Source organism: Artemia franciscana, chromosome 5, assembly GCF_032884065.1.
Source record: "Artemia franciscana chromosome 5, ASM3288406v1, whole genome shotgun sequence".
Classification (NCBI taxonomy): Eukaryota; Metazoa; Arthropoda; class Branchiopoda; order Anostraca; family Artemiidae; genus Artemia; species Artemia franciscana.
The window spans coordinates 24,397,602-24,412,807 of NC_088867.1; the positions used below are offsets into that span (position 1 = coordinate 24,397,602).

At 33.2% G+C, this 15,206-nt stretch overlaps 1 protein-coding gene across 1 annotated transcript in view; it reads left to right on the forward strand.

Moving 5' to 3' along the window:
• Positions 1-15,206, forward strand: part of LOC136027141 (uncharacterized) — a 122,722-nt gene that overhangs the window by 34,912 nt on the left and 72,604 nt on the right. Inside the window, exon 3 of the mRNA XM_065704108.1 lies at positions 120-282. Coding sequence (XP_065560180.1) covers positions 120-282 — 163 coding nt within the window. The remainder of the gene's footprint in view (positions 1-119; positions 283-15,206) is intronic.

Here is a 15,206-nt window from a genome sequence, read left to right on the forward strand (position 1 = left end):
ATTCAAAGGGAATCGGAATTTGTTGAGAAGGTTGAAGATTTATAAGACTGCTATTGCTTTTTCTGTATAAAAAAGGGTTTTATATTATGGTGGAAATGCACGTTATCAAATGATTTTAGGTATTAGAGCTCATGAAAGAGGTATCTGTTGATTTTGATTGTGACGATGATTCAAGTGACGTTTCTGGCTATCACTCCGATTCCGATTCGGTTATCATGATGGCAACAGGCAACTCACCTTTTGTAAGCAAAGCAGCTCGTGCAAACTTTTTGACTCGTTCAGGTAATATGTTTCTCTTTGTTTATGTGAACTCTAATTTTAGGAAAAGGAAGCAATATCTCGACCTACTTATCTCAAATCTAAACTATGGATTAGCACTTGGTCGTAACTTCCTATCCGATGGTTCTCAGGTATACTGAACCTCGTTCTATATTTATTATGACTCCGCTGCTTTTTGGTTTTCTTTTTTTCTCCTTTTCAATGTATCATGTAAATTCCATTGACCTGAGAATCTATGACCCAAACTAAAAATGTCAACGATTATTGTAAGTATAAGATACCGATTCTATTATTGTAATTTTTCTTCAACCTTCAATCTTCTAGTTATACTTTTTTACAAACCAAGCCTAGTCTTTATTATTGTTGCATATTCATAAAGTTTATTCCAATCTGGTTCTTTAGTCTCTTATCACTTTATGTACTTTTTGACACTTGGTATTTACCAAGTGGCATATAGCGATTGCAAATTCTGTCTGTCTGTCGGTCCCGGTTTTGCCAGTTTAGGCGCTTTCTGCAAGCTAAGACGATGAACTATGGCAGACATATCAGAGACCAGATAAGATTAAATTAGAATTAGTCGTTTCCCCGATTCGACTATCTGGGGGAGTGGGGAACGGTTAATTCAGAAAAATTAGAAAAAATGAGGCATTTTCAACTTACGAACAGCTGACCGGATCTTACTGAAATTTGACATTTAAAAGGATATCATGTCTAAAAACTCTAATCTCAAATCCCGACTAGATCAGGTGACACTGGGGGAGTTGGAGGGGGAAATTTAAAATCTTGAAAAACGCTTAGAGTGGTGGGATCGAGATGAAACATGGTGGGAAAAATAATCAAAAGTCCTAGATATTGGACTTTTTCCAGTCCTAGGAACCGGAAATCTTGGAAAACGCTTTGATTGGCGAGATCAGGATGAAACTTGGTGGGAAGAATACGCACATGTCCAAGATCCGTTACCAACTTAACCAGACCGGAACCGCTCTCTTTGGGGGAGTTGCGGTGGGGGGGGGGGTAATTCGGAAAAATTAGGAAAAATGAGATATTGGTAACTTACGAACGGGTGATCAGATCTTAATGAAATTTGATATTTAGAAGGATCTTGTGCTTTAGAGCCCTTTTTTAAATTTCCGACCAGATCAGGTGACATTTGGGGGAGATGTAGAGGAAAACCAGAAATCTTTGAAAACGTGAAAATTGAGGTCTCTTCATCTTACAAATGGGTTTTCGGATCTTAATTAAACTTGATGTATAGAAAGATCTTATGTCTCAGATGCTCCGTTTTTAATTTGAATCGGATCTGGGGACATAGGGGAATGGAGGGGGGAAACAGAAATCTTGGAAACTGGAAATCTTGGAAAACGCTTAGAGTGGAGATATCAGGATGAAACTTGATGGAAAGTATAAGGAAAAGTTTTAGATACATGATTGAAGTAATTGGAACGTGTCAACTCTCTTTGGGGGAGTTGTGGGGATTTCCGTTGCTTTGGTGAGTTCGTTGCTTCTAGACGTGCTAGGGCGATGGAAATTGGTAGGCGTGTCAGGGACATGCACAAATTGACTTGATAACAGTAATTTCCTCGATTCGACTATCTAGGGGGCTGGAGGGAGAGGATAAATTGAACAAATGATGCATTTTTAACTTACGAATGAGGGATCGGATTTTAATAAAATCTGATATTTAGAAGGACCTCATATCTCAGAGCTCTTATTTTAAATCCCTACCATATCCGGTGATATTGGGGGAGTTTGAGGGGAAAACGGTAAATCTTGGAAAACGCTTAGAGTGGAGAGATTGGGATGAAACTTGGTGGAAGAAATAAGCACAAGTCCTAGATACATGATTGACATAACCAGACTGAATCTGCTCTCTTTGGGGGAGTTTGGGGAGGGGGTGTTATTTCGGAAAAATTGGAGAAATTGAGATATTTTTAACTTAAGAATAGGTTGTCAGATCTTAATGAAATTTGATATTTAGAAGGAAATCATGTCTCAGAGCTCTCTTGGAAAACCGGGAATCTTGGAAAACTATTAGAGTGGAAAGATCAGGATGAAACCTGGTTGTTAGATAAAGCAAATGTCGTAGACACGTGATTGACGTAACCAGACTGGATCCACTCTCTTTGAGGGAGTTAAGGGGGTTCAGTGCTTTGGTGAGTTCGGTGCTTCTGGACGTGATGGGACGATGAAAATTGGTAGGCGTGACAGGGACCTGCATAAATTGACTTGATAAAGTCGTTTTCCCTGATTCGACCATGTGCTGGGCTGAAGGGAGAGGAAAAAATAGAAAAATGGAGGTATTTTTAACTTACGATTGGGTTATCCAACTTTAATGAATTTTGATATTTAGAAGGACCTCGTGTCTCAGAGCTCTTATTTTAAATCCCGACTGGCATTAGGCCTCTGATTTTCCTTTTAAATCAATCTATTGATTCTTAGAATTTTGCTAGAGCTCATGCTATATTAGCTCTTGGCTCTTAGCTTTTCCAACCTCGTCACAAGTGCCATATGAGCTCTTAGCTCTTGGTTTCACTTAAAAGCAGAACCAAAAAGTTATAAGTTATAAGTTAAAAATTAGATTACTTAACGTAAAAGTTATACTTTTACTTAATATTACTTAATATATTAATATTAATTAATATTAATAATTAATATTACTTAATATACAATACTTAACGTAAAGGGACGGTGTTTGAGGAGTGGGATGCCCCCCCCCCTATCAAAGGTGAAATAATTTTCGGTTGTTTTAAGGTTTGATGTCCCTCTTTCCTTCCATTTGAAATAATTGATTTCTTTATTTCATTTACGTTCGTTTGTAAGGCCATACCAAGGATTACCCTAAATTTGAGAAGAACTATCCCCCCGCGCTTCCCACTCGTTTGGGTTGTTGTTGTTGTGTTTGGCTTTTCAATTTTTATTTTTTACAGTTTTTTGTTGCTTTCACAATTTTTTATTTGCAATGTCAGTTTCTTTTATTTTTAACTGTCAATTAGCGTAGAAATTTAATGAAAAAAACGGCTTTTTATGCTTGAAAATAGGGATCATTTTTAATTCACTCTCATCAAAATATTTAACAGATTCTTATTGTCGGCTTTTAGGTAAAAATGTCATTTTTCAGCAAAATGGTAGAAAAGTGCACTTGTATGCGGTGTCGTAAATATCTTTTGGCACTGAAAAACGATTGAATCAAGAAATATTCGTTCGAATGAGCTCATTCTTAAATCTTGATTTTCGTTTGAAATGATCGCTCTTGGAAACACTACTCTTTTTTTTAATTCAAGCATACTTTATTAAGCAAAATATTTTTACTGGTATCTGCAACCTTGGTGAAAAAGATACAGTATGTTTGACAACACACTTTCCCTCAACTCTGCTACTCTATATACATTGATAGAACTCTATCTAATCTCAACGTCTTATCACAGGGATTGCTTAGTGGACTTGAATCATTAATATAAGATGCATGAACTACCCAGGTAATTTCTTAGACGAAACTTATTTTCTTTTCACAATTTAAATGAAAAATATTCAAGGAAAAAATATTGAAAAACTTCCTTTTCTCTAATGAAAATAGAAGTTTGGGTTATTCGGCTTCACATTCGAAAGCGTTTTATTTTTGTTGAATTTTCCTTTCTCCTCTTCTTTATAAGTTTGGTTTGTTTTTTCCTTCTTTTCTTCATTTATTAAAGACATCTGGATTTGAATTTGAATTATTCGAACTTCTTATTATATTTAGAGAAAATATTTTGTTAATTTTGTGTTGATTTATTAAAAAACAATACCCGTTTTTTTATACAGCATTTCCATTTCGTTTTAAATGAACTGTATAAATGTCTTGTGCCGCTAGTTGACCGATGATATGGTTAGGTAGCTGATCTTACACTTGAATGACTCTCATTTAATGGTTTATTGATCACTAACGATGGTGGATTACAAACCAATTCATCAACATTGTCTTAATTTATTGTTGTTTTATCTAGGTCTGATGATTAGACCTGTCATTGTTAATTTAGACTTAGTTGACTAATAGAAAAAATTTGTGTGTTAATTCGCTGTTGGATTCAGGAGAATTTGGTTGTTCTTTAAAAGTTTAAGTTGAACATTATCAGCAGTAAAGAATAATAATTAAAGTAATTATTATATTTATTCGCTTATGCCCAGTATGCCAGAGGTTATATTCAAGGGTGTATTCAGGATTTTTTAAGGGAGAGGGGGTATTTTTTCCAAAGGTTTAAACACACACACGCACACACACACACACATATATATATATATATATATATATATATATATATATATATATATATATATATATATATATATATATATATATATATATATATATATATATATATATATACCCCATTGTACTTCCTGGCTGAAGGGCCAAGAAACGGAGATCAGCACCGCCGGTAGGGACTGTAAAGTCTAATGCCGTATCCTTTACCTTTACCTTATATATATATATATATATATATATATATATATATATATATATATATATATATATATATATATATATATATATATATATATATATATGTATATATATATATATATATCATGAAAAGAGAAATCACCAATGCAACAGCACAAACACACACACAAAAAAAAAAAAAAAAAAAAAAAAAAAAAAAAAAAAAAAAAAAAAAAAAAAAGAGACAGAAGGAGAAAAGGAACAATGTTTTCCTAAATTAGTGATTAATATAGACCAGTACTTGAATGAGGCCTTAACCCTACTCATCCATACAATCACATAGGTCAAACAGCATAGCCACACACAATCAACCATAAAGAATAATCCATGGACAGGCAGTCATGTCGTCAATAAGTATAAGTCGTCATTTACTAAACAATAGAAAAAATAATATAGACAAATAATTCAGAGGCAACACCCAACACAAGGGCTCATCAGGAGAATACACTGGCCTATATAGGGTTTCGCCACTCTAAATTCTCTACCCAGCACAGTGTTGTGGCTACCACAGAATATCCATGGCATCCCCGCGTCAGGTATCACCCCCAAAATACATGCCTATGAGAGAAAAAAAACAGCAAATGTAAAACAACCAAGTAAAACCAAAACAAGCTTATCCTGTTAATATATCCCTCCCTTCAGCAACAATAGGTAAACTAAATATTATAAATTTTACCAAATCACAAATATTAACACACTGCAAAAAACCTGAATGAACTAAACAATTATAGAATTCATCATTACCATGTGGCTAATTTTTAAGAAAATCCGCTCAATTAGAAACACAATTCAAAATAAATGGCGCTGTGACAACATTTCTCGAAACTCCGAAATTAGTTCAAAATTTCTTTAAGTATTTCTAGATAATTCTTTTGATATTTATTTAAAAGTTCGTTATAATGAAAACTAAATTTTTGAAATTGCCAAGTTAATTTATTTGCAGAAAAACCTCTTGATATCAATTTTTGGCTTAAGATTTTACATCTATTTTTAAAATCAATATAATTACTACAAATCCTTGCATAACGAAGTAACTGTGAGAAAAACGCTGAATATGTGATATTTGAGTGTATATTACTTTCAGGGAATGGGAAACTAATCACTTCAAAATCAAAATCATCCGTTTTTACATTTTAAACATTTTTTTACACATTTTTTTACATTTTACATTTTACATTTATTATACATTTTAAAACTTAATCTATTATTATCACAAATATTAATATTTAAATATAAGAAATGATCTTCATGACCAGCGCCATGACTAGGCTCAAGAATAAGCTCTGATGGATATATATTTTTAGAAATATCAATGAAATCCTTACAATTTAAGACCAAAATATCATCTAAATATCTTTTATTATTTGACAAAGCATGTTTTAAATTAATTGGATTATTCTTATCCATCATATATTTATATTCTAGTTGACTTAAAAACAAGTCAGCTATAAATGGGCTGGCATTCCCCCCCCCCATGGGAATTCCCATAATTTGCTTGTACAAATCACCCCCAAATCTTATATAAGTATTGTATAAAACAAATTCCAATAACTCAAAAATCATATCCAAGCTGTAACATCTCAAGTTAACTATAGTATTAAAGCAGTTTGTCCATATAGCTTTTTTATTATAAATGTCTATTTTTAAGAACCTTTTACTAGATAAGAGGAAAGATTTCTTGATAACAGTTTTTAAATTATCAAACACTACATTAAGTGATAAATTAGTATACATTGTCACAAAATCGAAAGACTCAATTCTTTTAGCTGAAACCATTGTTAAAGAATCTATCACCTGCAGTGAATTATAAACACTCCAATATGGATTAAAATACGAAAATTTTTTAATACCAGAACAATAGGTTTTAAGTTTATTTACAATTTCCTTTAAAATTAAAGAGAGGTCAGTAGCAGCAATGCGGGTTGGACATTTAGCTGCTCCAGCAATAAACCGTGGTTTAGGGGGATTCTTATGAAATTTTACAGTCCAATATAGGAAAGGGAACTTTTTATCATTGTCATTTATTTTAATATTAAAATTTTTAAAAAGTATTTCTTCAGTCTTTTCAATTAAATTCTCATCCTCTATATTTACCTTTTCGTAAACATTAGTTGTGGATAACTCCCTTTTTAAGATATTACAATACAGCTTCTGACAAATTATGGCAAAATTATTATTAGCTTTATCCACTGGCACAATTACAAATTCATTCTTTAGATTAGCAATTGCTTGTTTAATCTTTGCATTATAAAATAATGATTTAGTGTTACTATTTTTTAAGTTAGAATATATTTTATTTCTTATTCTACTAATAATCAAATTCTTCCAACTTTGAAAACTCTCTTTATTTTTATTCTCTTTCTTACACCACTTATCAATAAATAAATCAAAATCATTTTCCAAGCCATCAAGAACACTCGATGGCTTCAGATGATGAGAAAGCCGGAAATTAGCCCCTTTATTCATTATAATTTGAAGATCATCTTGCTTTATTATTGACAAGTCCCCTGTTATAACATGTTTGTAAGTAGGATTTACAAATGGGCCAAGTTACTTACAATTACAAACCGGTTTCCAATTTATATCACTATCTAGTTTTTTTAGTATTATATATATAAATATATATATATATATATATATATATATGTATATATATATATATATATATATATATATATATATATATATATATATATATATATATATATATATATGTATATATACATATATATATATATATATATATATATCTATATATATAAAAATAAGTTGTCTGTCTGTCTGTGGATCAGGTGACGTCATGTTTCTGTGTTGACTGACGTCATGAAATTAGTTGTCGTCATTTTTGCTTTGACGGTGACGTCATTAACGGTATTTAAGACATTTGTTCACGACACAAATGACGACCGAGACAGAGGGAATATAAGTGACGACCGGGAACCTCAAAGAGAAATTACAGACTGGGACACCCGGACACAAATCACGACCGGGACACAGGGAATATAAATGACGATCGGGACACAGGGACACAACTACAACGGGGACGCCGGGGGCACAGGCGGGATATATAAATGACGACCGGGACACAGGGATTGTTCGAATAGAAATTACAGACCGGGACACCGGGACACAAATGACGACCGGGACACCGGGACACAGGGAATATAAATGACGACCGGGACACTCAAAGAGAAATTACAAACTGGGACACCGGGACACAAATGACGACCGGGACACAGGGAATATAAATAACAACCGGGACACAGGGACACATCATTAGAATAATGAGGTATAGATCTGAATACGGATTGTTTTTCCCATGGACAATTATATGTTTCATGTTCAAGAGTCAGTAAACCTGACAATCTATTTATATGCACAGACAATGGGACAGCGAAGAATGTTGTATATTCGCATGTTTTACGTAGTTAAAAACATATATTTATATCTATCTCTATTCACAGGTGGGACACAGGGACACAACTACAATGGCGCGTAACGACTTACTCGCGCGGGGGGGCTTGGGGGGGCCCGAAGCGCCCCACCAACTAGGTGTATATATATATATATATATATATATATATATATATATATATATATATATATATATATATATATATATATATATATATATATATATATATATAAATATATATATATATATATATATATATATATATATATATATATATATATATATATATATATATATATATATATATATATATATATATATATATATATATGTATATATATATACATATATGTATATATATATATATATGTATATATATATACATGTATATATATATATATATATATATATATATATATATATATATATATATATATATATATATATATATATATATATATATATATATATATATATATATATATTAATACATATATATATATATATATATATATATATATATATATATATATATATATATATATGTATGTATATATATATACATATATGTATATATATATATATATATATATATATATATATATATATATATATATATATATATATATATATATATATATATATATATATATATATATATATATATATATATATATATATATATATATATATATATATATATATATATATATATATATCTATATATATAAAAATAAGTTGTCTGTCTGTCTGTGTGTCAGGTGACGTCATGTTTCTGTGTTGACTGACGTCATGAAATTAGTTGTCGTCATTTTTGCTTTGACGGTGACGTCATTCAAGATATTTAAGACATATGTTCACGTAGAAATCTATTAATGTTTAAGTTTAAAATGACTGATGAACTTACAATGGCAAAAGCCGATGAAGATGCTCAAAGAGTCTTTGCCAAAAAACTTGCTGCTGATAGAGAAAGTCAGAAAAGAAAGCGTGCCGAGGAATCAAGGAATCACAAGAACAGCAAGAAAACAGGCTTGCGGCTAAAGAACGCAAAACCGCGCAGTTAGATGAAAATCCACCTGGAAAGCGAGAGTCAAAACATATCAACCGGGACGCAGGGACACAACTACAACGGGGACGCCGGGGCACAGGCGGGATATATAATTGACGACTGAGACACAGGGATTGTTTGAATAGAAATTACAGACCGGGACACAAATGACGACCGGGACACTGGGACACAGGGAATATAAATGACGGCCGGGACCCTCAAAGAGAAAATACAAACTGGGACATCAGGACACAAATGACGACCGGGACACAGGGAATATAAATGCTATTTATATGCACAGACAATGGGACAGCGAAGAATGTTGTATATTCGCATGTTTTACGTAGTTAAAAATATATATTTATATCTATCTCTATTCACAGGTGGGACACAGGGACACAGCTACAATGGCGCGTATCTAATATGGCGCGTAACGACTTACGCGCGCGGGGGGGCTTGGGGGGGCGCGAAGCGCCCCACCAACTAGGTGTTGGGGTGGCGCGAAGCGCCACCCCAACAGCTAGTATATATATATATATATATATATATATATATATATATATATATATATATATATATATATATATATATATATATATATATATATATATATATATATTATATATATATATATATATATGTATATACATAAACTTATATTTTCTTAAACAAAATTCCCTATCTCTGTCTTAAGATATAGGGCTTTCTATGGTATCAGGTTATCTAAATGTTTCGCACCCAAGGGAGGGCTTCCAACTAGGTCCCTTTAATATCAGATTTTGTTGCATGGATTTCACTGAATTCCCTAGATTTTCTATATACGTTTTCTGATTTTTGAATTTTTCGAAACTCCCCTCCTGCCCTAAAACAGTCTCCTCAAAATTATATCCCTCTGTACTTGATTGATGCCTATTACTTCTTTTTTGGTTTGATGTCTGTTGTTTCTGACGAATTAACGTTCAATAAGATAAAGTCACTTAATAAACAATGCGGCTCAAAACGAAATTTTTCAAACTCTGGGGTCTTTCGGTTCTTAGATACGTCCTTCCATATTTGAAAGAGATAAAAAAGAGAAGCACTTGACCAGGAAAAAACACAGCCTTCGTAATTAACCGCAATTAGACGAAAAAAACAAAACAAAAAAACTAAGAGCAAGAAGAGAACTTAAAATCGCCCGAAAGAATGGCAATATCTAATGGTTTCCGGAAAAGAATTTCACAATTAACAGCACGCAATCAATGGATTGAAGCTAAACCCGACCTTATGGGCATTTTTATATAGCTATTTTTATTCAAATGCAAATTAATGTCAACGTTAAAACCTATCAACGAACAGTAATTATCGTATATCTAAGGGGGTAATTATTCCCTCACAAAACTGAAATTTAACTTATACTTTATTGACGGTGTGGATAATATCTATGGTTTGGCTGAAACTTCAGGACTTGGAATTGGTGGTTTTTGGATGGCCATCTCCCCTCTCCCTCATATAAACGATAATTTCTGTTCATTGCGCCCTTAACTCCGCTCCACGTTTTCAAACCTGAAGCCTATACAGCTGTATGTGCTTTTACTTCGACCATCATCTCTTCAAAACTTCACTCTTAACTCCCTCTCAGCAACTTCTGATTTAATTTAAATCTTTCCTTATGACTGTTTTTCACCCCATGCATCGACGCCTTATAGCCCAGATTGATGGTTACAAATACAATTTTGGAATTACCTGTGATCCATCTTCCTTATAACACAACTTCGTCATCTTAACCTTTCTGTCATTTTAGCCCTGGAAACCAGGGTGGAACCATACTTTTCGCACAGTTTATGGATTAGTATACAGTGAGGCAAACCAGTGCCGAAATTTAGCTTAGACTATTGTTCTGGAAACATTTAGCATACCATACCTTCTTCAACCTTGAGAATGCCCTCGTTTCAGGGCCATGCTTAATCAATTTGATTAGTTTGCCTCCCAATGCCATAATCTTGTCGGAGACTTATCTTTCTGTTCTTCCATACTTTTTAAGCAGTGAGAAGAACCCTACACATTGTCTATGCTTAGACTATGTTCAACTTTGCTTAGACTATTGTTCTGAGACTATTGTTCTGGAAACATCTAGCATACCACACCTTCATCAACCTTGAGAATGCCAACGTTTCAGAGCCATACTTGATCAATTCGATTAGTTCGGCTTCCAATACCATAATCTTGTCAGAGACTTATCTTTCTATTCTTCCATACTTTTTAAGCAGTGAAAAGAATCTTTCTCAAAAATGCTACCCATTATCTATAATAATCATCGTTATGAATTTACATCGTTATGTCAATGAACCCTTCAAACCTAAAAAAAAATAATAATAATGGACCGTACTAATTTGGTTTCTCAGTATTAGCGTAAAAAAATCATGAAAAACTGAAGATGCTTATGAAAAACTTTCATTGAGTAAGAGAAGGGAGTTTTGGCTTACAATTCAATAACACTCCAATCATCATAGCTTCTTCATATAGGAGTCAAAGAGCTTTCCACGACGAAGGAAAATTAATTACTCCAGTGATAGCCTAATAGGTTAAATAAATGGATTCAGCAGTCTCCTGAAAAATAAGCCGTGAGTTGCACGAATCAAATTATTCTGTGTGAGTGTAGTTCTTTCACTGTTTACTTAGTGTTGTTAAATTAGAGCACATTTTTCCATGAAAAGTACGGAACAAATTTAAATCTTGAAAGGACCAGAAATTAATTCATAAAAAGATAACTATAAGTAAACATAACGGACTGTAAGTAAAGAGTAGAGACCAAACCGTGGTAGTAGAGACCGACGCTAAAAAAAAAAAAATGATAACAGCACATGCCTCAAAAGAACCAAACTGTGAACGTAAATCCAAACGTACAAAACTCATCAAGCTTAAAATAGCCCAGCAAAAGTTAAGGCCTGAGGAAATGTGCCTTATTTTTAAAAAAGGCGGTCAGTTCCCTAAGAGGGGTTGATCTTAATGCAAAATATTCATTCAGCATATCAAAAACCTTATTGTGGAAGTCTCTAGTCACTATTTGTAAAAATGCGATTTTTTTTTATCTAACCAGTGGTCCTAAAATGCCAGAAGAAGGGTCATGCAAGCATGAACTGAAAGTTTAAGCACAGTTTTTAGTATCAACAACGATTGTACCACATCAGAGAGGGCCAAAATCCTATCGAGGTAAATTTCTGATATGGGCAACTTGCTTTGACTTAGTGAAAACTAATTCAGATACATTTTGTACTGAGTCATGAGGCATTTGTTCTAGATAATGCATGTTACCAAGGGACGCACGCAAGGGAGACCGTGGGGCCCGCCCATCTAAATTTCAAATTTTCTCAAGTTTTTGGGTACTTGTTATTCAAATTACCAAATCAATTATTTTTTTTTTTATTATTGGGCGATGGAAAAAAAATCATTGTTCTTGCCTGATTCAGTTGATAAAAAAAAATTAAAGGGTTAGTACAGGCAGAGGTTAAATATAGACCAAAGGTTAATATCTTTAAATTAAGTATTGAGTTTTTCAAAATTATGTACAGTTGTGTCTTAGTTATTAGGAATGAAATTCAGTGGCTCCATGTGTGGATGAGAGGAGCTTGAAGTCTGTGAAAGTGTGCTCTAGGCCCACATTTGTATTTACTTTTGTCGATACTTTAGATAAATGTATTCATAGGGAGGAGGGATAAAGAGAGAGGGGTTTTCCTCCTAATATACCTTCATTCTGAGGAATCATTTTGGACCAAGCATTTAATAAGAAATTTTCAGGGTGATAGTGTCCTTCCTACTAAACCAAATATTTTGACGGTAGCATAAACGTTCATATATTTAACTGCACAAAAAGATTCGCCTGAAGAACTTCCCATGAAACCAGTGAATTTGTAACTTTTATTTTGGTGTTCTTGACCCTCCCACTGTCGCAAAAATATGTTAAAGGGAGCAATTTTTCGGGGATGATTAAAATTCTTGGAGCAATGTTAAAAAGGATTTATTTTATTTCTCTAAAAGTGGCTGAGAGGGGATAAATAGATTTGCTCTCGATTAAGAGCCCGGATCAAACATTTCTTACCAAGAAGCTGAAATTAAAGAGCGAGCGTTGTCAGCAAAAAACGGAACTCTGAAGATAATTTATTACAATGTGTGAATGAAAAAAAATCTGCTATTTCTACTTATCGTAAGCTTTCAAAACTTCATAATTTAATTTGTTTCATCAAAAGTAGGCGATCAGATTCTCAAACATCATTTGTATATGAACATTTTTATAATTTTGGAAAAAATAGGTTATCTCCCTCCCTCCCCCACCCCCAAAATGGTTGTGATCTGGACGAAAATTACACAATAAGGTGCAACATGTATGGGAACCCAAAACTACTATCTTTGAATATATGGATTATTCTCTAGTTAAGAATGTTAACCTATGCTTATTTTTCCACAAGTGATCGTCTTTTGCTAGTAGGAAGTCGAATTTTGTAGGAAGAGGTCTCATCCGTGTGAAAATCTCAAGAACTAGTGATATTTAAGAAAACAAGAGCTCAGGTCACAGTAAAATGCCAATTGAAAAGAATAAAGGACAGGGGAAGAAGACCCTTATTGCCCCTTCAAAAACGTGAAGTTGTCATGGAATATGAAAAGACATAGCTAGAAAAGTAATTGCTAGTTCTTACTAAGTTTGTTGAGACCAAGTAATCTCTTTTAATTGATAGCCTGGTGACTATTAATTAGATTTTACTCGCCCCCCTTCCACAAACGCACACTCGGGGATTTCAGATTGATCCTTGATACTAAAAAATATAAAATTAGACCACTAGTCGTTGCCTCTCGTGAAGTTTGTTTAAACTTAAGCAGCTTTGTTTACATCCAAATTCCTGTTCTTGTGGTTGACCTGGTTAGAAATTTTTTATCCTGTTGCTTTCCTATTACCCAGGTAGGATCAGCTCAGGACACTGAAAATGAACAAGTAGGACACTAGCTCTTATTTACGGTTAAATCAGGTTTCTATTTTGTATCCCACTCTGTTGATTCAATTAAGAGAATGGAAGGATCCCTCCCCCCAGAGGTCAGGTCAAGTACGACTCTCAGAAAGACAGCACTAAGAAAATTAGACTATTCTTACTTCCCATCAGATTTAGCTATCATTCTGGTAGTTTCATAATAATTTAGAGACCCCTTCTCCTTTACAGTTTTATTGTACCCAGACACCAAAGCCCACATATAATACAATAAGACACATATGACCATCAAGTTTCGTTAGGAATATTAAGTTTTTATCAGGTAAATTTGCTTATAAAAGAAATTTAAGGACCCTCTCCTGTATACACACACAAGTTGAAAGGGACCTGAACTTCTAAGACGCATTTTTTTTTTTTTTTTTTTTTTTTTTTTTTTTTTTTTTTTTTTTTTTTTTTTTTTTTTTTTTTTGATAAAGATTTCTCTTCCTCCCCACTAATATTGAATGAGATGTGACGACTCCTTCTGAAAAATTAAATTGAATTTTTTTTTCACCTGAAAACAAGGAGCAACCTTAAAACTGCAAACGCCTAGAAATTATTTCGTATACGAGGGTGGCTGCCCCTTTTCAATCACTCACTTTTCACGCTAAGTTTTTAGCACTTTAAGAAGGACTGTTATCCTAATTAAACGGCCCTTGCGTTTTGGGAGTCGTTCTTAAGTAACTGGACAAAAAGTCAAACTTTAGCGTAAAGAGCGAGGTATTGAGGAGGGTGCAGCACCCTCATGTACTGACAAACTTCTGTTCTTTGAAGTTTTAAAGTTGTTCCTAGCTTTCTAACTTTTTTACTATTTTTTTTTATATTTAATTTCTGATTGTTTTTCAAATAAAGCCGGCAAATCCGCCTAACACTTCCTGAAAAAATCCCCCCCCCAATGAAAATTCCTCCATAGAAATTTCCTGCCGCGTAAAATCCCCCCAAAAATTTCTTTCTGACATTCCATCCTCATTGGAAATTCCCCCAGGGAAATTT